Source organism: Aquarana catesbeiana, linkage group LG05 (genome assembly GCF_042186555.1).
Source record: "Aquarana catesbeiana isolate 2022-GZ linkage group LG05, ASM4218655v1, whole genome shotgun sequence".
Classification (NCBI taxonomy): domain Eukaryota; kingdom Metazoa; phylum Chordata; class Amphibia; order Anura; family Ranidae; genus Aquarana; species Aquarana catesbeiana.
The window spans coordinates 169,666,901-169,693,953 of record NC_133328.1 but is presented as its reverse complement, the minus strand read 5'-3'; the positions used below and the strand labels follow the sequence as shown (position 1 = coordinate 169,693,953).

The 27,053-nt window shown below is 40.1% G+C and overlaps 1 protein-coding gene across 2 annotated transcripts in view; it reads right to left on the bottom strand.

Annotated features, from left to right (window-relative positions):
* Window positions 1-6,360: 6,360 nt before the first annotated feature.
* NEK11 (NIMA related kinase 11) overlaps window positions 6,361-27,053 on the bottom strand; it is a 505,456-nt gene continuing 484,763 nt past the window's right edge. For both annotated transcript variants that reach the window (XM_073630337.1, XM_073630339.1), the window contains one exon: window positions 6,361-10,704. In XM_073630337.1, the coding sequence (XP_073486438.1) occupies window positions 10,497-10,704 (208 nt within the window). In that variant the 3' untranslated portion in view covers window positions 6,361-10,496. The remainder of the gene's footprint in view (window positions 10,705-27,053) is intronic.

Here is a 27,053-nt window from a genome sequence, read left to right as displayed (position 1 = left end):
CCCTTTTTCATACACAGGAAAGTCTCAGCCAGGAGGTGGCAGGGGTAAGTGGCAGCCAGGAGGTAGCCAGGCCCAGTAGCCTGCCCAATACCCAGGTCCCTCCCTTCCGCCTTCAATCAAAAAGTGACAGGAAGAGGAGTAACGTGATGCAGGCAGCAATTAGCCTATTTATGAAGGCTACTGCGGCCCTCAGAACCCCGCACATTGTTCAAGAGGACTTTGCCTACATTACAGCCTGAAAAATGCTGGAAATGGAGGAGGGCCAATGCCTAATATGTGAGTATCTCATCTTACAAGCCCTAAATAAGGGGTTGAGGGGCCATCTCACAAGCCAAAGCCATGTTTGTGAGTTCAACCATGGTTCTCCTCCTCCTCCTCCAAGTCCTCCTCCTCCACCTCCTGCCACACCTCCAACACCAGAGCCACAGCCTGGAAGGAAGTGTCTAAGGAAGACCAGAGAGTGATGGCCCTGGGTTCAGTCTGGTCTGGCAAAAGATGCAGGCTGTTGTATAACCACAGCTTGGGGCCAGATATGTCATCAGCTGCTGTTCCTGATCTCTTGTAGTCCTGGACCGGATTGTGCTCACTATTATAAGGACTCCTCAGGCCACCAATTTTGACTGTAAAATAATTGATGTGTGCCCTGGGGTACAAAGGCTTTGCAAATTTCACCAGTTTATCCAGCGTTGCCTTCCTCCTTATTTTGTTATGACCCAGAATAAATGGATATTCATTTTTCACAAATACTTGCCTATGTGTTTTACTTCAAAAAGGACAGTTTGTTTGTGAGTAGGCAGGTACATTTCAAAAATACAATGTGAAATTACCAAGGGACGCCAACACCAACCAATCTCCTTGAGATTCTAAAATACAATATAATAATGGTGTTGTGGTAACTTGACACACAAAAAACAAAAAAATAATTATGGAGATCACCAAAATAAAAATAAAAATCTCACAAAAACAGGAGATCTTGATTAAAAAAACAAACACCAATTTATCAAAAATATAAAAACATAAAACCCAAAAAAATTTCATTAGATCTGACGAATACAAATATTATATTCATGAAATCACGACAAATAATAAAGAAATCAGTTTGTGAGAAGTCTGTGTGAATATGAGCAGCAAAACAACTTCATTATTCTAGCATTATAAAGAAGAAGAGAGTGCGCTGCATTAAACAATTTAAAGCATTGCAGCGTGACGAAAGTGCTATATCCATTACGAACGCTAATTTTACCAGACTGAGCAGTTCCGTCTCAGAATTTATTCTGAGCATGCGTCGGAATTGTCCACACACGGTCGGAATTTACGTGAACGGATTTTGTTGTCGGAAAATTTTATAGCCTGCTCTCAAACTTTGTGTGTCAGAAATTCCGATGGAAAAAGTCTGATGGAGCCCACACACAGTCGGAATTTCCGACAACAAGCTCCGATCAACATTTTCCATCGGAAATTCCGACCGCGTGTACAGGGCATTAGAGTAGCGCATAAGTACCCTACCTCTTTATACTTCCTGGATTAAAATACTTCTACTTGGCTTCACTGTGATGTAAATCCTGGTGCCAGTGTGGTAGTCTTTTTATTCTGGGTTCGGTGTATAGAAATCTGACACAGCTCAGCCGTCTACTGCAACCTCTCATCTTTAGACTAGTTACAAAGTCACAGTATTAGATTCTAAAAACAGAAAAAGGATGGCGCAAACAGCTAGTGCATTACCTAAAACACTAATGACATTTTATTAAAAAATGCCAAAAGCATACTTACAAACATGAAAGGATAAAACGCATGTCATATACAACTCCAGTATCAGAGATTAAACATCTCTGCGGTTGGAAAACTGACACGTTTCGGGAGACAAGCTCCCTTCCTCAGAACTCACACAGCTAAATATATCATTCCCAATAGAGTGAGAGCTGAGGCTTGACTGTCTTATAGTATTAGATTCTGCCTGATGAGAAGGAGACTAATAAGATGCTTATTCCTACCATGGCAGTCTGATTAAAAAAAAATTCACAGGATTTTTCTCTTAACCTAGACGCTGTCATTCGACTGGAGCTCATAGACTGCTTTTTAGATGGAATTCCCTCCTGTCTCAATAAACAGTTACCCTCCATTCCTGCATATACAGGATATACTGTGCGTTAAGTGGGCTCTAATAGAGTGAATTGCTTACTTTACTTGACTCTCGGGCGACAACTCGTACGATGCAGGAGCAGCACCCACAGCTAGTCCTATATTGTAGGTGATGACATCAAAGCCTGGCACACATTCTGGGGAAAAGAAAGGTGTAAACCTGACACTTGCTACCACACAACAGTACAATTAGGTTTTACTCTCTATTATATCCTCCTAAATAAAACAAGCAGTATATCCAGTATATGCAGAGAGTGTGTGTGTTGTGGGGAGGGGGGGGATGTTGCTGCTCTATATTGCAACTTATAATTAATGCATACAGTTACTGATTGGTTCACTTTAATGACCCAGGACATTTTTGGAAACACTGCTGTAAGAAAACATTTCCTATTTTTGATGGGTTTCTCGAGAAATGTTAAAGTTGTAATATAAATATGCAGTCTGAATTTTAACATTAATATTAGACTAACAATGGAGCACACTGAAGATGTAAATTTTCCATTCTCCTGAGAAAACCCGATCTGAATTTCACTAATGAGATCAAATAAGAACTTTGCCTTAGGGCTATTATTCTCTCACTTTGTTTTTAAAGAAATGTAAGTATCACTGAAAAGGATACACAGAGGACATTGGGCCTCATTTATCACGTTGTCCCACATAAGTTCTATGAGTCCTATAGCAGCCAACTGAAATCTCCCTCTCAATTTCAAAAAATGCACTTGCTTGCAATAAGTGATTGCCATGGGTAGTAGAGAAATATAATGCTGATAAATTAAGCCAATGATATGTAACCAATCATTTCTAATTCAAGATATGGTACAGAGGAAATAGAGAAAAGGACAGTGTTCCTAATTTTAATGGTGTCTGGCATAAATCTATTTACTGTATGTGCCTATAGTGACCAGTTGCATTCTCCTTCTCAATTTCAAACCTGGATTGGAAAAATGACAGGTGGAAATAAACTGGAGGCTATGGGCATTACAGATTGTTATTCTCACTGATGCTGACAAATTAGGTCATTAATACAGTATGTAACAAGTATGTCTATTTTAGATGTAAATTGCAGATGGAAGAGACCCCAGCAATGTTTCACACATCGTTCCATAGGTTTTGCTGAGCTGGAAGGTAAGGAGAGGTGGGGAGAGAGCTGACACCAGTGTGTACCACTGCCAGGAACAGAAACATCAGCTGTTCTCTGTATAAAAGGATTTGCAAAGAGACTGTACTGGCTAGGACAAACAGAGTACAGTGGGAACTTTCCTTAGATGGGACTATCTCTACCACAAGGATGTCATAACTCCAACCAATCTAAAAAGGACTCTGGATTCAGAGTTTGAGTGAAAATTATACGTGGCGCCACCTCTTCCTGAAGGTATCGATGGGAGTGGTGCACACTGGAGGGGGCAGTAAATAGATTATATCCTATACAGAGAATCAGATTCATTATTTCTCTGTGTCTCTCATGTCTGTGTGGCACATACTGTAAAAGCTTTTAATGATATATACAGTGGCACATTGGGATTTCCTTTATGCAGAGAATGTGCATTACCCTGTTTCAGGACATTGGCACCCAAAGAACTTTGTGCCATATATTATCATTTATTTATTCATTAAACTACAATCAATTTATTTGTATTTGTTAATTTAATAAAAGTATTTTAGTTTAGTTTACTGGGGTCCATTTGTGCTGTGTTTTTTGTTTTTATTTAGATACTAGCTTTCACTCGTGCCTTACAGCTGCTCTTACCTCACTTTGTATACCAAGAAATTCTAAGTGGGGTAGCAGCGCTGTTGTTGTGTTTTTTTTTTCTTGTTACCCATAGGTTCCAGACACCCCTGGTAGCATGTCATACATTTTCAGCAAAATAAAGATACCTTATACAGCATTTATTGTGTAACATTTTATTTCAACAGTCTGCATCTAATTTATTAACAGTTAATGGAACACCCATGCAATGGTAATATCTTAGAACAATGCATGATACTTTTCTCCTATATATTTTTTTCCCTGTAATCTATTAACATCTTCATATACTGTTTGCAGTATGCAATACATCTAAAAAAACCTCTAAAAACCCAACACCATCATTTACAGAAATTCACATTTAGAAAAGGGCAGAGAAAGACATCGTTCAGATTTTTAAAAAAATGTTTCATTTTTTTCTCTCAGTTCATTTTTGGTAGATTCACTCTTAAAATAACAGTCAACATTCTTCTGAAAAAAGTATTTCACAGCAAAAAAAAAAAAAAAAAAATCAACATTCTAACTACCCTCAAGCAGTCTATGTTGCAGTCAGTTTCTATGTTACTGAATACCATTGATCAAGCTATTTTTTTAAACAAAACCTTACCAACGTGTAATAAAAAATATATTCAGGTTTATTTACTAAAACTGGAGAGTGCACAGTCTGGTGCAGTTGTGCATGGTAGCCAGTCAGCTTCTAACTTCAGCTTGTTCAATTAAGCTTTGAAAAACCTGGAAGCTGATTGGTTTCTATGCAGAGCTGCACCAGAATTTGAACTCTCCGGTTTTAGTAAATTAACCCCATTGTTTTACCTATACCTTTAAGAAAGCAGATAGACATACAAAAGCATTTAACAGAAAATGCTGCAGTATTATTTGTAAAATGTGTATAAGTTCATAAAAAAGTACTGCATAAACGTGAAACTGCAGCCAAGTTGTTTTGGGCTTTGAAGACATTGTTAAAATATCTGTTCGATTTGTATCGATTTCCCTCACTGTGTTCCTACTGTGGAGATTTCCCTTCACTTCTGGTTCCAGTGACCACTGGTGAATCTGTCCAATTGGGACAAAGACAGCAGTTTGAGTATTTTTTAATTATTGTTCATGTTTTTCCACTGGGCATATTTCCCTTCCTATACTAGAAATAACAATCAATGGGAAATGAGGAAAAATGCTCCCAACAGAAAAACAGCAAGCAATAAAGCTTGACAGATATTCAAACCCTTACCCATTCTATTAAAAATGGCACAATTGGCTTTCACGTAGCTGTAGGTTCTAGTAGTACCAGAACTGTACCCCCTCCCAAGCAATACATACTTTTACTATGTTCCTCCATCACTTAATTCAGCAGCACTGGGAGAAGAGAAATGTCAAGTACTTCTGAGTAAGGAAGATTATTGCAAAAAATGTTTACCAAAAAAATGGCGCCTTGTGGGGATGAGAACATATAAACAAACAGCTGCCCCCTTTAAAGTGAACGAATCATTGGAACTGTGCGAAATTTTAAAATAAAGAATAAGGCGTTATACGTGTCCATATAAAAAAACTGTCACAAAGAAAAACACTGCATCAAACTCAAATGTGCACATTAATGAGAAAATAAGCAAGCATAAGTGAATAAAGTGAATAAATCCCAACACCAAAACGGAATACTCTGAGATAAAACTTCTAGATCTTCCACCACGAATGCTCAGTATGAAGATGGGCACTCACCAGAGCTATTTGACTCCTTTTTACAGGATGGTCAAAAAACACTTTGGGAACCCAGATTGGTTACACTAATGGCATGAATCCACTCCAATGGCCACTCAGGAAGGAGCTAGAATGTAAAAAATGACTCCACAGGAGACACGGATGAAAGTCTCATAGTGTAGTAATTTTTAATAATGTAAAAACAGCAGCAATGATAGCAGTTACACTCACATGTGATAGTGCCAGGCCTGCCACTAGGTGTAAACAGCGTGTGTGAGTCAGCTGATCCCTGGGGGTAGCATGCATTCCACGTCTCAGCCCCGGAAATGATGGATCCTCAGCTGACTCACACACGCTGTTTACACCTAGTGCCAGGCCAGGCACTATCACATGTGAGTGTAACTGTTATCGTTGCTGCTGTTTTTACAATATTAAAAATTACTACACTATGAGACTTTCATCCATGTCTCCTGTTGAGTCATTTTTTACATTCTAGCTCCTTTCTTAGTGGCCATTAGAGTGCATTCATGCCATTTGTGGAACCAATCTGGGGTTCCCAAAGTGTTTCTTGACCATCCTGTAAAAAGGGGTCAAACAGCTCTGGTGAGTGGCCATCTTCATACTGAGCACTCGTGGTGGAAGATCTAGAAGTTTTATATCAGAGTATTCTGTTTTGGTGCTGGGATTTGTTCACATATGAACTTTATGCTTGCTTATTTTCTCATTAACGTGCACATTTGAGTTTGATGCATTGTTTTTTCTTGTGACAGTTTTTTTATATGGACATGTATAGCGACTTATTCTTTATTTTATAACTTCGCAAGGAAGATCATTGGACTCATTATTCTTCCTCCCCATGACAGAGATGGTGATCTGTGATTGGCAAAGTGTTATCTCATGGTGGGGGAAGAGAGCCCTCAGATCTGTGTAAGCTAGAAGGCACAACTTACAGAGGGCTTCCTGTCTTAGCCTTTTGGCTGAATGGAATGATCAGGGCGAAAAATGGTGAGCATGTGAAGACAGGAGAGGTAGCAGTTAGGTAACCCTGTTGCTTTGTCTCAGATGGGCAATGTATAGGTTCACTTTAAAAGGGGATTACAACATATAGATATTGTTCAAGTGCAAGTGACTGAAAACAACATCTGAGCACCATAAAATCATGATAGTTGCATAAAACGATGAAAAAATAGAGTAATTATTGTTTGTTAATTTATAATCATTCTGTCCATTTCCTTGAAAAATTGGCCTGTGTATGGCAAGCCTTATTATGTTCTGGCTTTTGTAAATAATAAAGCTGGCCAGACACTTTACAATCTGTACACTCTTTTTATAATCTTTTTTTGGTCAGCCAACAACTACATTTAGTGGTGGTCTATTTGAAAACTCAATTCAGTTTATATTGATTTAGGTAAACATTTTGCACTATGTAGCTGATAGTAAATCTAAAATACTCCTGCCAAGATTTTAACATATATGGCCTGCTTTAGACCTGTTCAGTGTTTTTGGATCAATCCCCTTGTTTCCAGTTTCTGATGCCACTGTAAAAAGTAACCAAAATAAATGAGAGCATACACAATAATCGAAACATATTCAATAGCACATTTTGATACAGTCCTAAAGAGGAAAACTTATTTAAAGTGGAAGTAAACCCTCCTATCGTTTTCAGCCAAGAAAGCTGCCATCTTAGCCTTGGTTTACTCTGCAACTGCTATGATGCTGCACATGTGATCCTTTATGACACCAGCCATTGGATGGTTTGACAGTTTGGTTGAGAGCACAACCAATGTGACAGCGCATTTCCGGAATACCGGGAATGTTAACTCTTTTTTGAAACTATCAAATCGATGGGTTTACTTCCGCTTTAACATTTGAGGCATACCTTATTAGCCACTTGCCGACCGCCGCACACACATATACATTGGCAGAATGGCTCGTACAGGCAAATGGGCGTACCTGTATGTCCCTTTGAATTTGCCGCCTTGCGGGCGCGCAGGTCCTGCAAACTCGATGTTCGCCGGTGGAAAAACAAGGCATTTCCCTGTTCTGCCTAGTGACATGACAGGGATCTACTGCTCCCCATCATCAGGAGCAGTGATCACTGTCATGTCAGTGGTAGCCCACCCCCCAGTTAGAATCACTCTCTTGGACACACTTAACCCCTTGATCGCTCCCTAGTGTTTAACCTCCTTAGCGGTATTCCCGAGTGTGGCTCGGGGCGGATTTTCAGTACCAAAAACGGTAACCCCAAGCCACACTCGGGATCGCATCACAGGATCCAGGTACAGTAACTTACTCTGTCTCCAGGATCCTGCGATGTCTCCCCACTGTGTAGACATGTGAGATTTGTTTCATAACAAATCGAAATTCGGCTGAATTTTGCATCTTTCGGACATTCGGATGCATCCGAATGTCCGAATAAAAAGATAACGAATTACAACTAATGCGAAAGAAATTATAGCCACTATAACAAATGAATTCGACTTGATTCGGTAATTTGTTAAAGATCTAATGAAACAAAAGGTCAACTCAAAGTAAATCTTACAGTCCAATCAGCTGATTAATTTTGTGCTGGAGGTTGGATTACTGGCAAAGTGCATTCCTGAGAACTGAGTAAGAAGGGTGTTGTATTATATTTGAGCAGAGGAGAAGAGATATTGTCATTGTGTGTGTTAATAGATTCAATAAACAAACGACTTTCCAAACTACAAATCATTATCACGAATATATATACATACATAAATATCGAATTTCAACTAATACAAAATAAAATATAGCGGATATAACAAATGAATTCGACATGATTCGAGATTCAGTATAACGAATATCGACACTCTACAGAAATAACGAATTATCCGAAAACAAATTAACGTAACATAACGAATATAACAGAACAAAATTGTGTATTTTACGAATGACAACAAACCGAAACTAAACTAAATTTTCCGTTGTTCACAAGTCTACCACTGTATGTGCGAGCCGTCCTCCGCTCGATCTATCACAGCGCCAGGCTCCGTTCCCTGCGTGTGGTGCAACGCATGGGGACAGAGCACGGCGCCAAATTCAAAAAGTGAAACACACACAATACATACAGTACACTGTAATCTTACAGATTAAATTACTGTATCAGATTATTTCACCTCCCTTTTGTCCCCAGTGGTCTGTCCAGTGCCCTGCATGCAGTTTTATATTATAAATACTGTTCTTTCTGCCTGGAAACTGGAGATTGTCCATAACAACCAAAACCGTCCCTTTACATCAAAAGCGGTTTTAGACCAGCTAGAAAACAGCGATAATAAATTAGAATCACTTGCATTGACTGATAGTGATTTGTGGGGAAATCCGTCATCAAACACCGAAAGTAATGACAGCGACAATTCTGCAACTGAGCAAATTTCAGTGTTTTTGATTTGATTACATTATTGAATACTTTTTATTATTATTATATTATTATTTGTTATAATTATTTATAGTTATTTATTATATTATAGTTTATGATTTTGTGTTTAAAACTTTATCATACCCAGGCTATCTACTAGAATCTTGTTTGGACAGATTTAAGGGAGTTATTCCTAAGAATTACAGGCCTACAATATAAAACGCCAAATTTCCATGCAAAACATTGTACCGCTTTGAGCATCAAAAATCTGAAATAATCATACCGCCAGGGAGGTTAACCCCTTCCCTGCCAGTGTCATTTATACAGTAATCAGTGGTTATTTATAGCACTGATCGCTGTATAAATGACAATGGTCCCAAAATAGTGTTAAAGTGTCCGATGTGTCTGCAATAATGTCGCAGCCCCGATAAAAATCGCAGATCACCGCCATTACTAGAAAAAAAAAAATATTATTAAAAATGCCATAAATCTATCCCCTATTTTGTAGACACTATAACTTTTGCGCAAACCAATCAATATAAGCTTATTGCGATTTTTTTAACCAAAAATATGTAGTAGAACACATATCGGCCTAAACTGAGGAAAAAATGTGTTTTTTATATATTTTTTGAGGATATTTATTATAGCAAAAAGTAAAAAATATATATTTTTTTTTTTTCAAAATTGTCACTCTTTTTTTGCTTATAGCACAAAAAATAAAAACCGCAGAGGTGATCATCAAATACCACCAAATAAAAGCTTTATTTGTGGGAAAAAAAGGATGTCAATTTTGTTTGGGTACAACGTCGCATGACCGCGCAATTGTCAGCTAAAGCGACGCAGTGCCGAATCGCATAAAATGCTCTGGTCAGGAAGGGGGTAAATTCCTAGCCTGATGGATTTTCACAAAAAATCCCCAATAAATAGGGTGTCCTTTGAAGTACGAGCGGATTTGGCAGCCATGGACAGATCCCACGTATAACGCCTGTCCATAATCATTGTTGCTTGCAGATGTGCCAGTTTTTGGGTAGTTAGGTGGAATCCCCCCTCCCTTTCTCCCTCCCTCTCCTGTGATCTCCCTGTATACTGAATGTTTCTCTCTATACAGTATTTATGGAACCTGTTGTTTTGTGCTATTCTCCTCTGATTGTTATGCTCCTCTCATATCTATAACTGCATTTTCTCTTGGCAAGTGCAATGTGTATCATACCATGTTTGTTCTTTTTCCAATAAAGACCAACCTTGTTGTTCAAAATCCCCAATAAATCACCAAATATTAAAGAGAAACAGATTAAAATTCATAACGTCATACAATGTCAAAGCTTCACCATTTTACTAATACAATGTATGAATTGTACCTAATACTGCTGTAATTAAAGCAATGTTTCAGAAGTTTATAATATACTTCTCCCTCTTGTACGCTGAAAATACTTGGCAGCAGAAGACGAGCAGCTGTAATCTGCCATACAATCTGTAGCCTGTTGAGCTGAATATTGGTAGCACATGCCTGTAGATGTCTCAGTATTCCTCCAGGGGTGAGTAACATCAGGCTTTCACAAGCCCTGATGATGCATCCAAAAGCTCTTCTTCAAAGTATAGGATCTGGTCCACTACAAAACAGTCATTCGACCTGGAAACAAGAGTCTCCAGATGCTGCTTCACCTCTTTCTCACTGATGTTATTTTTTCGGGCATACTTGAGATAATTATAAATCTTTTCAAATGCTCTCTCTCCCAGACTTTGCACAGCTGACCTAGAAAACACGAAGAATACGAAGTCGTAAATAAAACATACATTTTTAGCTGTAAATAAATAAAACACTGCATCCAAATGCCTAAAAGACTTTCAAATTCTTTGACCAACCATGTATTAATCGTGTTCATATCAATATATCATAGCAGAGGAAAATAATGTAAAAATTTAAAGGGAAGCTAAAGAGCTGCAAATCCTATAAGGTGCAAACATCTCAGAAGGCCCTGTTTTGTTACTTAAAAGGCTTAATAATCAATTTCATAACTGCTAAGGCCCAGGATTGGGGCCAACATGATGTCATTTTTGGTACTGCATGATGATGTCATCAAGGTGTGCCCATAAATGTCCATATGAAGTTTTCAGTTGACCATACCCTATTCTTTGGGCACTGGTGGTCCAGAGGCAAACCCATTCTTAGGCCTCCCTTTTTGAAGGGCACACCTAATGCTCTAATAGAGACTGGTTTACAGGGACCTGCATGTAAGAGGCCATTTTGCTTTTTAAAACAGAAAACTTGCTCACTTGTGGCCATTTTTATTTAGGGAATGGCAGTATGCCTGGTATGGTGGATACCCCCATGTTAAGGCTTTAAAATAAACAAGTGCACACATGGCAAATCCTTTTGTTGTTATTTTATTATGTACACAGTTTAGCTTAAGGTCTTACAGCATTTTTACTGGTGCTCAGTAATAGTCTGAAGAGAAGAAAAGAGATCAGGCAGTGGCATGGTTTCTCCATTATCACTATTGGGAGGATCTATTTGGCCTTTTTGCAAACACCTGAGTGTTCCTGATGTATGCATAGGGAGGCAAAGAAAACCCATGACCTCTGAGCTAGGCAATCTAGAACAGATCAAGCCAGAGATAATAGAGATTCCAGGATCCTGTTGCTGCACTACACATCTCCTGGAGCATAAATACAGCCATTGGGAAGACATATTTTTTATGTATGCATTAAAGCAATTGTTTTCCCTAGAAATGGTGCAATACAAACATGTATAAATTGTGCAGCCATAATTACCAGTGCAGCTAATTAGATGATAATACATTTTCTGCTTCCTCTGGGAGTGTCAGAAAAAAAGTATATATGCCCCAATAAAGTGTACATTGTATCTCAATGTGCATATCATTAAAATATTTGAATCTTTCAAATTGTTTGTTAGATGTTAGAAGCTGCTGCAAGTGCCAACATAATTCACATTTATCAGGACTGAGCTGGTAAAACTCTTGGAAATCTTATTCTGCCCAGAGCATACCTTAGGCAAATTATGTTCCTTTCCACCAAGTAACTGCAGTTATTACACCAGCCAAGAATACTTGGCAGCTGTGATTCATTTGATGAACTACAGCAAAAAGTAAATTCAGTTCGCTAAACCTATACACTTAAAATCAAATCATCATACAGGTAATTCTCAAAGGATGCCGTAAGGCCAGCACTAATTTTAGAAATCAAAAGGAATTTCAAACCTATGAAAAGACATGATTGATAAAGCAGAAAGAATTACAGAATATCAGACCTATATTGTTTTGTGAAACTCAGGTTGTTAGAGGTGTATGATATAGCCCAGTAAACTTACTGTAGTTTAATCACTATAATAAAGTCGTCATTTCACATTGCAGTCATTGATTTACAGAGTTGTGAACAATGGAGATCAGAGCAGCATGGGCTAATCATAAAAGCAAGAAAATCATATCTTAGTCAGGGGTAGACATATACCACCCAATATTCATAGCACAGCAGATAAGTTTTTGGTACATTTAATAGCAAAGTACAAAAAACTTAAAGTAGAACAAAAGTTAAAAATGTTTAGTTCTCGACAGGGTGCAAAAGATTTAGGAGCTTCCTTAGGTTTTACTGCTTGCTTCCTGTGGCTCTGTAGGGGGTATTTCCAAGTACTTCCTATCCTGTTGACACACCTGGAAGCAAGGTAATCTCACCAACAAAGACCGCAGCAGAACTGTGACATAGGTTCTTCTAACCTTTCCCTACTGTACTGGTAAGAGTGTGTTTATTGTTGTCTCCACCCCTGCTGGAGATATTCTTCCTACTTTTGGTTCTTTTGTCACAACAAAAAATTTGGTAAAGTTTTCGCAATGGGTATGCTGACAACAGTAAATACCTTCAGGGACTCCTTAAGCTAGATTTCTCAACCTCAGTTCATTTACAATAGTTTAGAGTCTGACACTCATAGATAAGCCAAGCCTTTCTCTAGGCTCTATACCTCTAAATTGTTCATTACACCTGCCATGAACACAAGTTCTGCCAAACGGAAACTTTTGCAAATGAACAGGATATGCACACCTTGTGTCAGGTAGATTCATGTACGGAAGCTAGCTGTCCATAGAGATAAGAAAGATAAAGAAACCCCAATGAGTTACACTTGTAGCAGGCAAAGCTGTGGTACATTGTTACTCTTTACACCTAGTGCCATTATATTTATATTAAAACCCAACATTTTGTGTTTGATACAGTAGGGAAGGGTTAGAACCTCTTTCAGGATGTAAATGCAATGCACCATTGAGATTTTAACCTACTTCTGTTCTAACTGATACCCATCATCTAAAGTGAAAGGAATGGAAAATCTTTGCAAAGTGAATACAGAAATAAACTGAATTTGACCAAGATGGACCTCTGAATCTCCCTGATGGAGCTCTGTGTATGAGTTAGAATAGGTTAGTCCTTCCCCAACCATTCAAAAAAAAAAAGTTTTGGTTGGATGCATACTTTAAAGATTTCAGAAATTACATAAGAAGCATATTAAAATATGCAACACATTTAAAATATTATTCTTAAATAACTCATATAGTTTATTAACAACACAAAAAATGTTTAGAAAACATATAATCGTTTCCCTTTGAATTAAAAACAACACTTGTGATGTTTTTACAAAAAAAGGAACAGTTGCTATAATATGTTTTCCTTTAAAGTCACTTTCAAAGCTTGTAATTAAGCTATGACCTCAAAGGAAAATGTTTAATATGCACACAGAAATTACAATTCTGACAGTTAATCAGTGCCAAGAGACACACAGGCTTATAGGCAGCCAACATCGAAGCAGGTGTTATGGGTGTGAACATCTGCCATTTTGGTGGTAGCTATCAAGGGATATTTAGGCTGGAAGGACCTTGTTCAAATGAACCAAAGAGGATATGCCAGAGCTTAAAAGCTGTAGAACTATTCACAAATATTCCCTTTTATGTAATCTCATTTGTGGTTTGTATACAGTGTGGTTTAACTATTTATGTTAGTGCTCATTTATAGTTACAAAATTGGTATTTCATTACAAATGTTACAATTTCTAAATGTATATTACTGTGCAAAAGTTTTAGACAGGTGTGAAAAAATGGTGTAAATTAAGAATGCTTTCAGAAATAGAAGTGTTAATAGTTTATTTTTATCAATTAACAAAATGGAAAGTAAATGAACAGAAGAGAAATCCAAATCAAATTAATATATGGTATGACCACCCTTTGCCTTCAAAACAGCATGATTTCTTCTAGGTACACTTGCGTACAGTTTTTGAAGGAACTCGGCAGACAGGTTGTTCCAAACATCTTGGAGAACTAACCACAGATCTTCTGTGGATGTAGGCTGCCTCAATTTCCTTCTGTCCTTTGATGAAATCTCAGACAGACCTCTTGATGTTGAGATCAGGACTCTATGGAGGCAAAACCATCACTTCCAGTACTCCTTGTTCTTCTTTACACTGAATATAGTTCGTAATGATATTGGCTGTATGTTTTGGGTTGTTGTCCTGCTGCAGACTAAATTTGGGGCCAATCACATGCCTCCCTGAGGTATGGCATAAGTATCTGCCTGCATTTCTCACCATTGAACTTGACCAAATCTCCATTTGCAGAAATGCAGCCCTAAACTTGCAGGGAACTTCCATCACACTTTACTGTTCCCTGCAGACATTACTTATTATTATACCACTCTCTATCCCTTTTCCGAACAAACTGCCCCCTGCTACATCCAGATACTTAAAATTTTGATTCATAAGTCCAGAGTACCTGCTGCCATTTTTCTGCACACAAGTTGCTATGTTTTCATGCATAGTTGAGTCACTTAGCTTTGTTTTCATGTCAGATGGCTTTTTGGCCGCAATTCTTCCATGAAGACCACTTTTGGACAGACTTCTCCAGACAGTAGATGGGTGTACCTGGGTTCCACTGTTTTCCGCCTGTTCTGTGCTGATGGTACTGCTGGACTTCTTTTGATGTCAAAGGGAAGTAAGCATGATGTGTGTTTCCTCTGCTGCATTAAATTTCTTTGGCCCACCACTGTGTCTACAGTCCTCAACGTTTCCTGTTTCTTGGCAATTCTTTGAAACCTCAGTCTGCTTTGAAATATTTGCCTGTGAAACTCTCTTTCACAAGAGAGTTTGCCTGTGAAACTCTCTTCCTCTTCACCTCACCTCCTCCTCACCTCTCTTCCTCCTCACCTTAGTAGCAGAGTTTGGCTGTTCCTCACCCAGTTTTAAGACTCCTACACCACTGTTTCTGTTTCAGTTAATGACTGTGTTTCAACCTACATATGAAATTGATGATCGTTAGCCCCTGTTTGGTATAATTGATTAATCATATACTTGACTTTAATCCTACAAAATCTCTGACTTTTTGCAAGTGTACAAAGCGTGCAAGTTTAAGAAATTGATGCTGGTTTGAAGCCAGTAGAGTGGTCACACAAAATATTGATTTGATTTAGATTTTTCTTCTGTTTACATTTTGTAAATTGATTAAAATAAACATTTCAAAAATATATTTTTGAAAGCAATCTTACTTTACAGCATTCTTACTTTACAGCATTTATTCACACCTACCTAAAAAAATGATGTCTAGTGCATATAGTCCAATGCAAAGACAAGTCTTTATTTAGCAATTAAAGGCTAACTCCACTTTCGTGGGGGAAAAAATAGCAAATAAAGAAAAAATAATATAGCATGTACAACTGTGATACAAGTTTTAATGTAATTGAATGTTATTAGAAAAATTACCTTTCCTTTTCAATCTGCAGCCGCTGTATTTTTCTATGAATGCAAAGCAATAAGACTACATGGAGTTGTTCTGTGACCACTCCCCAGAAACATAATTTCCTGCTTGTGTGATTGGCTCACTAATTTTCCCTAAGTCTGCCTAAAATTCAATTCAGATTTCAGGAATCCCCTGCTACAAAAATGTAATTTCTTGATCATACATCACGGGACACAGAGTATTCATTACATAGTGGGTTAGATAGGCACCATCGGTGATTGGACACTGGTTAACCCCAATTAAGGAGAATTCCTCCCCTACATAACCCCTCCCATATGGGGAGAACCTCAGTTTTTTCACTAGTGTCTAAGGTGGTTGGTCACGTAAAACATGTGCTGTGAAGAAAGCTCCAGTTTGGTCCCTGCGGAGGCTTAAAGGGCTATGCTGACCGGATCCATATCTCAGGCTGATATTTTGACTCCTAAGATGGTATGGTACCCGGGCCTCGTCATCTGAAGAAGCGAGGTTTTGCCTGTAAGTCGCTCTTTGGAGGACTGGGCTCTGAGAAAACCAGGCTTGGTGTACTATTAGTGGCACAAAAGTTTCTGGCAGAGTCTTTTACAGGTCCAGGTAAGAGGTTTCTCTGAGTAGGAACCCAAAAAAACCTGAAGGTTGGCACAACGCTACCCGCCGTGATGGATGAAGGCTGGAAACTGTCTGTTCTCAGCAGTTCCTGCGGCGGGGACAGGTAAGAGAAGTTAATCCTATATATTTATATATATATATATATATATATATATATATTTATATTACAAATGGATTTTCTTCAATGAGTAGTTGCATGTCTTACCTGATTTCCACCACTAGAGGGAGTAAGGAGCAAACTTATGTGCTTTTCAGAAACACACTCAGTGAAGCTGGTGTCCAATCGCTCACTTCCTCCACTGCAGGTGTGCAGACATCAGGTGGCTAATTTAAAAGCCCAAAGCGTTCAGTGCTCTGTAAACAGATGGACACAGAGTGTGGGCAGTGAGCTTCCTAAAGTGGTCGGATCCAGGCTAATCCTAAGACACCTACTCTGCATCAGGTTGTGCAGTATTAGGCATATATGTATATTGTGAGACTTTTAGCACAATAGTGATTGCATATGTACTAGTACCTCTGCTTTGTAGCTTGGGACTATGTCTCCTCGTAAGAGGGTCTCGGGGGGAGGTAACAAAGGCACAAGAAAGTCACCGCCTGTGTCTAGGGGTCCTAAAGATGCCTGCAGATTACCATCCCCCCCGCAAGACTGGAGCCAGCCTCACAGGATGAGTCAGTGCCCCTGTCAGGTTTTGCAGTCTCTCCTAATGTTACAGCCCCAGCGTATGTCACAGAGGATTCCCTTAGGGCTACATTGGAGGGTTTTGAGGGAAGAATTATGAATTTTATTTCAGCTTCCTTAAAAGATAGCAGAAAAGGGGGTAGATCCCCTCCCTCTGCTGCACTTTCTCTTTCAGATGACAATGAGGAGAGATCCCTATCCAGAGATAGGGATCAAGAGCAATCTGAGGATTCAGAGGAAGAGGAGAGAGCTTCTTCCTCTCAGGTACTCAAGAAGCAGGTCCAGTATTATACTGAACTAGTGCGTTCCACATTTAAAATGCCCTCTGCTGAGGCCGCAACATTCTCTGTTTCTTCCCTGGGGGTCAGAAGGATCACACAGACTGTCTTTTCCTTTCCAATTCATCCTTTAATGGATAAATTGTTGTATGAGGACTGGGGACATCCCGATAAACTGTCTACTCCTCCTAAAAGGTTTTCTATGCTTTATCCTCTGGAGGAAAGCTTCACCGAGAAGTGGGAGGTCCCATCCGTGGATGCGGCTGTCTCTTGTGTGAATAAAAGCCTGACCTGTCCCTTGGACAATGCTCAGGTGTTTAAAGATCCAACTGATAAAAAGCTGGAAACTTTATTAAAAGCCTCCTTCTCCATGGCTGGCGCTGTAGTCCAACCTACAGTCGCAACTGTGGGCTTGTGTCAATTCCTCAAGGAATAGGTTTGGCTTAAAAGTTGGGCAGCAGAGCTTTCATGCAAAAGATATTTAGCTGGCTTCCCATTCAAAGCGAAACGCCTTATTTGGGGATGACCTAGATAATTTTATCCAAAAAATTACAGGTGGCAAATCTACACTCCTACCAGTTAAGAGGAGTAAACGTCCACTATTCAAACGGTCTCTTTCCCCTTCTCCTGGAACATCAGGCTCTAAGCAGTGGCGACGGCCTTCCCAATCTACTTTCAGAGGAAAGGCCCAGGGTCACACCCAAGGGCAGAAAAAGGCTTGGGGACAAAAGTCTGCCAAGCAGAGCCCCAAAACATCCCTGTGAAGGGGCTCCCCCACTCGGCCGAGTGGGGGCAAGGCTCCTACAGTTTTCAGGAGCCTGGCGGGAAGAGGTTCAAGACAAGTGGGTGGTCTCTTCAGTATCTCTAGGTTACAAAATAGAGTTCCAAGAGCTTCCACCAGCTCATTTCCTAAGGTCAAGAGTTCCCAAAGATCCAGTAAAGCGAGAACTGCTACTACTGGCCTTAGATCGCTTACTATCCCAGGGAGTGATAGTAGAAATGAACCCAAAAGATCAGGGTTCAGGGTTCTACTCGAATCTCTTCACCTTTCGAAAGCCCAATGGAGATGTCAGACCCATCCTAGATCTAAAGGATCTGAATCAGTTTCTACACATTCAATCCTTCCGAATGCAGTCAATTCGTTCGGTGGTCTCCACCCTGCAGGGGGGAGAATTTATGTCATCAATAGATATCAAGGATGCATATCTTCATGTGCCAATTCTTTCTCGCTCACCAAAGATATCTAAGGTTTATAGTAGACCAGCGCCATTTCCAGTTTGTGGCCGTTCCTTTCGGTCTCGCTACAGCTCCTCGAATTTTTACAAAAATTCTAGACGCTCTCTTAGCAAATCTAAAAGCTCAGGGCATAAATGTGGTAGCTTATCTAGACGATTTGCTACTCATAGAGCAATCGGTGGCACACCTGAACCGCGCTGTCTTCAAGACAGTAAGACATTTGGAAAGACTAGGCTGGATAATCAACCTAGAAAAGTCTTCTTTGCAACCTTCAACAAGGTTGGAGTATCTAGGCATGATCATAGACAACGCTCAAGGCAGGGTGTTTCTACCAGAGCCAAAGGTCAAGGCCGTAAGAGCTATAGTCCGCTTAGTATTAAGCAAAAAGAGTCCATCCTTTCGGCTATGTATGAGACTGTTAGGAAAGATGGTTGCCACTTTCAAGGCTGTTCCATTTGCCCAGTCTCACTCAAGGCCCCTGCAGAGAAGCATTCTCACAGCTTGGAACAAAAAGACTCATGCCTTGGATCTTCCGATGTGCCTATCCCCAAGGATACGCAAAAGCCTCAATTGGTGGTTACGAACCAAAAATCTTTTGAAAGGCAAAGCCTTTCTTCCACTACAATGGAAGATCGTAACCACAGATGCCAGTCTGACAGGCTGGGGAGCAGTTCTGGAAGAAACATGCAGGCAGGGAAGATGGTCTGCAATCAAGAGACGCTTGCCCATTAATATACTAGAAATTCAGGCAATTTACTTGGCCCTCATGGACTGGTCTTACAGGCTACAGGGTCATCCTATTCGGATACAAGCCGACAATGCCATGGCTGTGGCTTAGATCAATCACCAAGGAGGCACCAGAAGTCTGGATGCCCAAAGGGAGGTGAATCACATTCTTGCATGGGCTGAAACCATGTTCCCTGCCTGTCTGCGGTATTCATCCCAGGAGTGGAAAATTGGCAAGCGGATTTCTTAAGCCGCCGGCAATTATGCCCAGCAGAATGGTCCCTACACCCCAACATATTCCAGACCATATGTCAAAGGTGGGGAACACCAGATGTGGATCTATTCGCGTCCAGATTCAACAGGAAGCTGGACAAATTTGTGTACATAACAAGGGATGTACTTGCTCAGGGGTCAGACAATCCCATGGGATCAGTACAATCTAATGTATGCCTTCCCTCCGAACCCACTTCTTCCGTGGTTCCTGGGAAGGGTCAAAAGGGAAGCAAAGTCGGTCCTTTTAGTAGCCCCGGCTTGGCCCAGACGACCTTGGTATGCAGAGATCATAAAGATGGCAGTGGGCAGGCCTTGGGTCCTCCCATTACGTCCAGATCTGCTCACACAGGGTCCGATTTTCCACCCTGCTTTACGAAGTCTAAATTTGATGGCTTGGCTGCTGAAACCCACATTTTAAAAGACCGTGGGCTCTCGGAGTCAGTCCTTTCTACTCTGGTCAATGCCAGAAAGCCGGCCTCCAGGCTTATTTACTACAAAATCTGGAAGGCATATGTTTCCTGGTGTGAACCCAGGGGATGGCATCCTAGAAGGTATATGATTAGCAGAATCTTGACCCTTCTTCAGTCAGGCCTAGAAATGAGATTGGCTTTGAGCACCATCAAAGTCCAAATTTCGGCTTTGTCTGTATTTTTTCAGAAGCCAATTGCTTCACATTCCCTTGTCCGGGCCTTTATTCAGGGGGCACTGCGGTTGAATCCGCCAGTCAAACCTCCAGTATGCCCATGGGATTTGAATTTGGTGTTGTCGGCTTTACAGGGACAACCCTTTGAGCCACTGCACCTGGCTCCTTTAGCGCTTTTGACTAAAAAATTAGTCTTCTTGATAGCCATATCCTCTGCTAGGAGAGTATCAGAATTGGCAGCTTTTTCTTGTAAAGAGCCATATTTAATTATTCACAAGGACAGGATTGTTATGCGTCCTAATCGTTCTTTCTTACCTAAGGTGGTTTCAGGATTCCATTTGAATCAAGATGTAATCCTACCATCCTTTTTTCCAGATCCGCAGTACGCGGAGGAAGAATCTTTGCACACTCTTGATGTGGTTAGAGAAGTCAGTAACTATCTGCAGGCAACCGCTCAGATACGGAAAACTGATTGTTTATTCTGCCAGATGGCCATAAGAAAGGCCAAGCAGCGTCGAAATCCACTCTTTCTAGATGGATAAGACAGGTTATTTTTCAGGCTTATGATATAAAGAGGAAGACTCCTCCTTTTCATGTGAAAGCGCACTCAACTAGGGCTGTTAGTGCTTCTTGGGCAGTGCATCACCAGGCCTCCATGGCTCAGATCTGTAAGGCTGCGACTTGGTCTTCAGTCTATACATTCACCAGACTCTATCAGGTGGATGTAAGAGGCCAAGAGGATACCGCCTTCGGGCGCGGTGTACTGCAGGCTGCAGTTTAGTTCCTCTGGTCCGTTTGCGGTCTATATTTTCTGATCTGTGTCTCCCTCCCCTCAAATGAGCATTGCTTTGGGACATCCCACTATGTAATGAATACTCTGTGTCCCGTGATGTATGATCAAGAAAATAGGATTTTTAAATACAGCTTACCTGTGAAATCCTTTTCTTGAGAGTACATCACGGGACACAGAGCTCCTGCCCTTCTATGGGTTTTACGCGGTTACCTATTGCTTTGCTACAAAACTGAGGTCCTCCGCATATGGGAGGGCTTATATAGGGGAGGAATTCTCCTTAATTGGGGTTAACCAGTGTCCAATCACCGATGGTGCCTATCTAACCCACTATGTAATGAATATTCTATGTCCCGTGATGTACTCTCAAGAAAAGGATTTTACAGGTAAACTGTATTTAAAAATCCTATTTTTTGGTGCGATATTTCCAATAGGAACACAAAAGGGATGCAGGCCCAGCAGCTTTGCTCATTAGTGCTCTGCAGCTGCCACAGCTGACTGATAATTATGAAACCACTCCCATCAGACTCACTTGGCACAGAGGCACAGACAAACACAGGGATTTCTTCAGAATAACAAAAGGTAGGATCTGCAGCAAAGGTTGTTATAATCCTTGCTATGTACATAGATCATCCAGGGGGGAATGCTTTTTTTTCAACAAAAGTGGAGTTACACTTTAACTATAATGATCACTGCTGTGTAGTTTCCAATCCAATCAGTTTTTTATGTAGTCGGAGCAGTCAAGCTGATTTTTGATTATTAGGGATTATTAAAAGGGGTGTTGAAAATAACTGCAACCCATTGTGTTTCCATGAAGCTTTGGTCACTATACCTCATAAGGTATATGCCTTTTATCAAAACCTATTTGCTTTGTCCTTATTTAATGTAGCTGATTCTGAATGCTTTTGGTCTCTGCATGAAATGATCTGTACTTTACGCTTATTTTGTTTTTTCTTTTTATTTGTACTGTATGCTATGTTCTGTAATCCACAAATACCAACAATCTCACTGGAAATTACCTGGTTCTAAAAAATCTGAGATTTTAGTGTGTCTCTAGTGCAAATGTTTTCACTTTCCTTTTAGTTACAATCAAGCACTCTTGTCACGTTAGAAGGCTGGCCTCAGGAGGCAGCCAGGCTTACAGGGGTGGTTGTGGGGGGAGTCTCAGCTGGGCTGTCAGTTCACATGGCTGATTTAGTATATCGGCGGTCGCAGACTTGGGACTAGGGGGGGAGTGGCTGCTGCTGCAGGTTTTAGTTACCATGGTAGGGTGCTTAGGGGTTATCGTTTAGCAATTGTTTACATCTATTAGATATTATTGCCAATGCATTCAAATTACTTCCTATCAAACCTGCCCTTTGGTGATGGCACGGCATCAGATGGCAAGAACGTTAGTATTTCACCACCAAGTTAACCTTTGGGTCAAAGAGCAGTTCTTGCTTGTTTGACATCTTTGTCCAAACACTTCATTAGATCTTGGGTAACTGTAAAGGTCGTCAGGGAATAGTGCATTGTCTATATGATTTCCTGCTCTTAGAGGACCCTGGTTGTCCGCCCAAGGATTTACAGTCCCTTACAGAGCTTTTTGCTGAGTTAAACATACAATTGGCTGCCCGTAAGGTTGAAGGTCCGGCCAATATCATCAATTTTTTTGCCCATTACACTCGATTCAAATCTCATGATTGGGAGTTTGCCCAGGGGAAAGTTGGTTAGGATACATCAGACGATTCATCTTTTTGTCCGGTCCCTAGTCTGTTCCAAGAGAGACTTACAGTCACTCTTGGGCATGCTGAATCATGCTATGAGGATTATTCCACAGGGTAGATCTTTTGTTTCTAGGTTGTTGGCCCTTCTACCCCTGAATCAGGAATCTGACTCGGTTGTTAGCTTACAAGCAGACGCACGAGCCAATCTCATCATGTGGGACCAGTTCCTGTGCGACTGGAACAGGATTTCTATGCTCATTCCACAACCAATGAGTAAATCTCCCAGAGCATTTTCAGACGCCGATGTGTCAGTCGGTTTTGCGGCCATTTTTGTCCGAGGTTGGCTGGCCAGCCATTGGCCCCCGGAAGTATTTTGTATGCCCAAGTTTGCTCAGACTTCGGCATTGTTCGAAATTTACCCAATATTGGCGGCAGCCGTCACTTGGCGACCAATTTTGTCGGGGAACTCGATCATTTTCTTTACTGATAATTTGACCACTGCCAAAATTATTAATAAAAAATAGATCTGGGTCACGTCTCATCATGTCCTTCATGCGGAGGTTGACATGGCTGGGTTTAACATACTAATTTCATTTCCAGGGAGAATTCATCAGTGGGAATTATAATGGTGGAGCCGACGCTTTATCCTGACTTAATTTCAATAAATTTTTCTTACAGCACCTGGAAGCAGAGCTGGTGGGCAAGCCCGTTCCTCCTTACTCCCTGCTGATCATGGACTAGTCAGGTTCTGGACACAGGCGATCGATTTGGCCAATAATTCATTATCCAGCAATACATTGAAGGATTATATCATGGATTTGAAGATGTTTCACAAGTTCTTGACATGATACCATTGCAGTTGCTCTAAGGATATAAAATATGTGATGGCTTTTGCGGCATATTGCCACAGCGAGTTGGTGTTATTCGCTAATACCATAAAATTGTATCTGTCAGGCGTTCAACGTTTCAGGTCCCTACAGAATCTTAACAGTCCATCCATTTTTGTGCTCACCCTCTAAAGACCATGTTAAGGGATATTCAGAGGAGGTCACATTTGTCATGACTACCAGTTACCGGCCAGATTTTCCATGACATTTCATATATTTTATCATCTTCCCCCTTTGGCGTAGGTCCCAGTTTGGTGCTCAAGGCTGCTATTTATTTGAGTTTTTTTGGCTTTCTCAGACCCGGGGAAGTATCTCAGGCCAGCCGTCATGCTCCTTTCCTGGTTAAAGGCAGTCTTATTAGGTTCACCTGCATGTTTTTTTATATTTAACCACTTCAGCCCCGGAAGATTTTACCCCTTCCTGAACAGAGCACTTTTTACAATTTGGCACTGCATCGCTTTAACTGACAATTGCACAGTTGTGCAACGTTGAAATTTGCGTCCTTTTTTCCCACAAATAGAGCTTTCTTTTGGTGCTATTCGATCACCTCTGCGGTTTTTATTTTTTGTGCTATAAACAAAAAAAGAGCGACAATTTAAAAAAAACAAAACAATATTTTTTACTTTTTTTTTAAAAACTAGTTTCTTTATCAGTTTAGGCCATATATATATATATATATATATATATATATATATATATATATATATATATATATATATATATATATATATTTTTTTTTTTTTTATCAAAAATATGTAGAAAAGTATATATATATATATATATATATATATATATATATATATATATATATATATATATATATTCTTCTACATATTTTTGGTAAAAAAAAATCGCAATAAGTGTATATTGATTGGGTCATGCAAAAGTTATTGCATCTACAAACTATGGGAAAGATTTATGGAATTTTTATGGCATTTTTATTTATTTTTACTAGTAATGGCAGTGATCTGTGATTTTTAGCAGTACTGCTAATACATTGTAACGAACAGATCGGACACTTTTGACACATTTTTGGGACCATTGACATTTGTACAGCGATCAGTGCTATAAATATGCACTGATTACTGTTTAAATGTCACTGGTAGGGAGGGGTTAACACTAGGGGGCAATCAAGGGGTTAAATGTGTGTTCCCTAAATGTGTTCTAACTGTATGGGGATAGGACTGACTGGGGGAGGAGACATATTGTTGTTCTTACTTAGTAGGAACAAACAATATGTCTCCTCTCCCCTGACAGAATAGGGATTTGTATGTTTACACACACAAATCCCCGTGCTGGCTCTCGTGTACACAATCGTCGCCGGCCACGTGCATCGTGTCCCCGCTGTGCTTCTCTTAAAGGAGAAGTCATACTTGTATGGGGTTTCGCCCAGAGGTGCCATTCTGCTGCAGTATATACACGTGAGCCGGAACCGGTTAATATGTAATCAACTGACACCACAGTTGTTAAAGCCTGCCCAAAGCCAGTCTATGGTTAAAAAAAATCGATTAGGGAAGGCTCAGAACCTCTGTCCAATTTTAGCAAAGTGATACTGATGACCGGAAAAACATTTCCCCACATTCATATTATGAAAGTGGGGAAAGGTTATAAAAGTTTTTTTTATTTTCATTTTTGCTGCTCTGTCTTTTCTGGGGTGATTCCCCAACAATTCCTGTGTAAGAGATAGATCTCGGACAACACAGGACTTTGATATACCTGATATGTCATAGGAATGAATTCTCTCTAAACCATCCCTGCTCTAGAAAAAGGTTTGGCTGGTGTTGCTATTCAAAATGTGATGTTTGTGGATTTATTACTTAACTTAGTGCTTGTTATCTACCCTTGCATTTGTAATCTCATTTGATCATTCCTGACGTAATAAACTTCTCAAATTCTTAAAGAGGTTGTATATGCCCATATATGAATTGTACCTATAGGTAAGCCTATAATAAGTCTTACCTATAGGTACTATAAATATCTCCTAAACATGCACTGTTTAGGTGATATTTACTGTATATGCAGCTGATGACATCATCGGCGCATGCGCTTTGTAGGAAAGGCCACCCATGCCATTTCTTCAGAGCCTAGTGCCATAACCCGGCAGCTTGCGCGTGATGTCACAAGGCTCCGGCCAGTCACACAGCCGGAGTCCACGGACCCGAAAGGAAGGTGTGTAAAGATGGATGCGGCCTCTAGCGGTGGCAACACATTGGTGGAGGGCTTCGTTTGCAGGTAAGTTTCACATATTGTGCTAGTATGTGATGCATACTAACACATTATGGCTTTATTTTGCAGGTTAGAAAAAAGAAACTCTGCCGTTTAAAGAATTTTTTATCAACAATACCTTTTTTGATTCCTACTATATTGCTGCTTAAAAACCCCTCTGGGGAACCCTTCCATAGTAATTCTGCGGTTTACTTCCTCTTTAAGCCGGGAACACACTAATGCCGCGTACACACGATCGGATTTGTTGACAACAAAATCCATGATTTTTTTCCCACAGATGTTGGCTCAAACTTGTCTTGCATACACACAGTCACACAAATGTTGTCGGAAATTCCGAAAGTCAAGAACGCGGTGACGTACAACACATACAACGAGCCGAGAAAAATGAAGTTCAATAGCCAGTGCGGCTCTTCTGCTTGATTCTGAGCATGCATAGAATTTTGTGCATCGGAATTGTGTACACACGATCGTAATTTCCGACAACGGATTTTGTTGTCGGAAAATTTGAGATCCAGATTTCAAATTTTGTTTGTCGAAAATTCAGATGGAAAATGTCCGATGGAGCCTACACACAGTCGGAATTTCCGACAACAAGCTCCTATCGAACATTTCCTATCGGAAAATCCGACCGTGTGTACGCGGCATAACGGGTTTTTTTTCTGACAGCTGACAGCTCCGGTAAGAGACAATGTACTAACCATGCAAGGTTAGTCCAGTGATCTCCCCTGCTGAGCTGTTGTGTTCTGACAGGGGGATGGGCCCCCCGTCAGAACACTTTGATCAGCGCTCTCTGTCATTGGCTGAGAATGCTGAATGGGGGTCAGTGGGCTGCTAGTTTTCCAGCATGCATGCCCGACAGAAGCCTGCCAAATGGTCAGCTTTGTCAGACCAACATACATGTGGGCAGTTTTTTATTTTTAAACAGCAAATGTCTCCCGTCATTCTCCCGTCAAATTCAGAAATGAATTTAACAAACATGATGTCATTATTTTATTTTATTTTTCAGTAGTGGGCAGGGTATAATTTAAATTGTCCATAATAAACAAGCTTACACGTCCTTATAAATATCAATTTCAAGCTTTTGTCATGGTAGTTTAGGTATGTCAGTTGACAAAGAAGATAGGTGTGAAGAGCGCATTTGAAGCGGAGAAGTTTTATTTATGCATATATTTTTACTAAATTCTTCAGGATAAATCAGTTAATGTACATGGTTTCTTCAGCTAATTTAAACATGCATGTGACAAACATAAGTCTATCCCTAGACAAAAAATTAAAATAAAAAAGACCA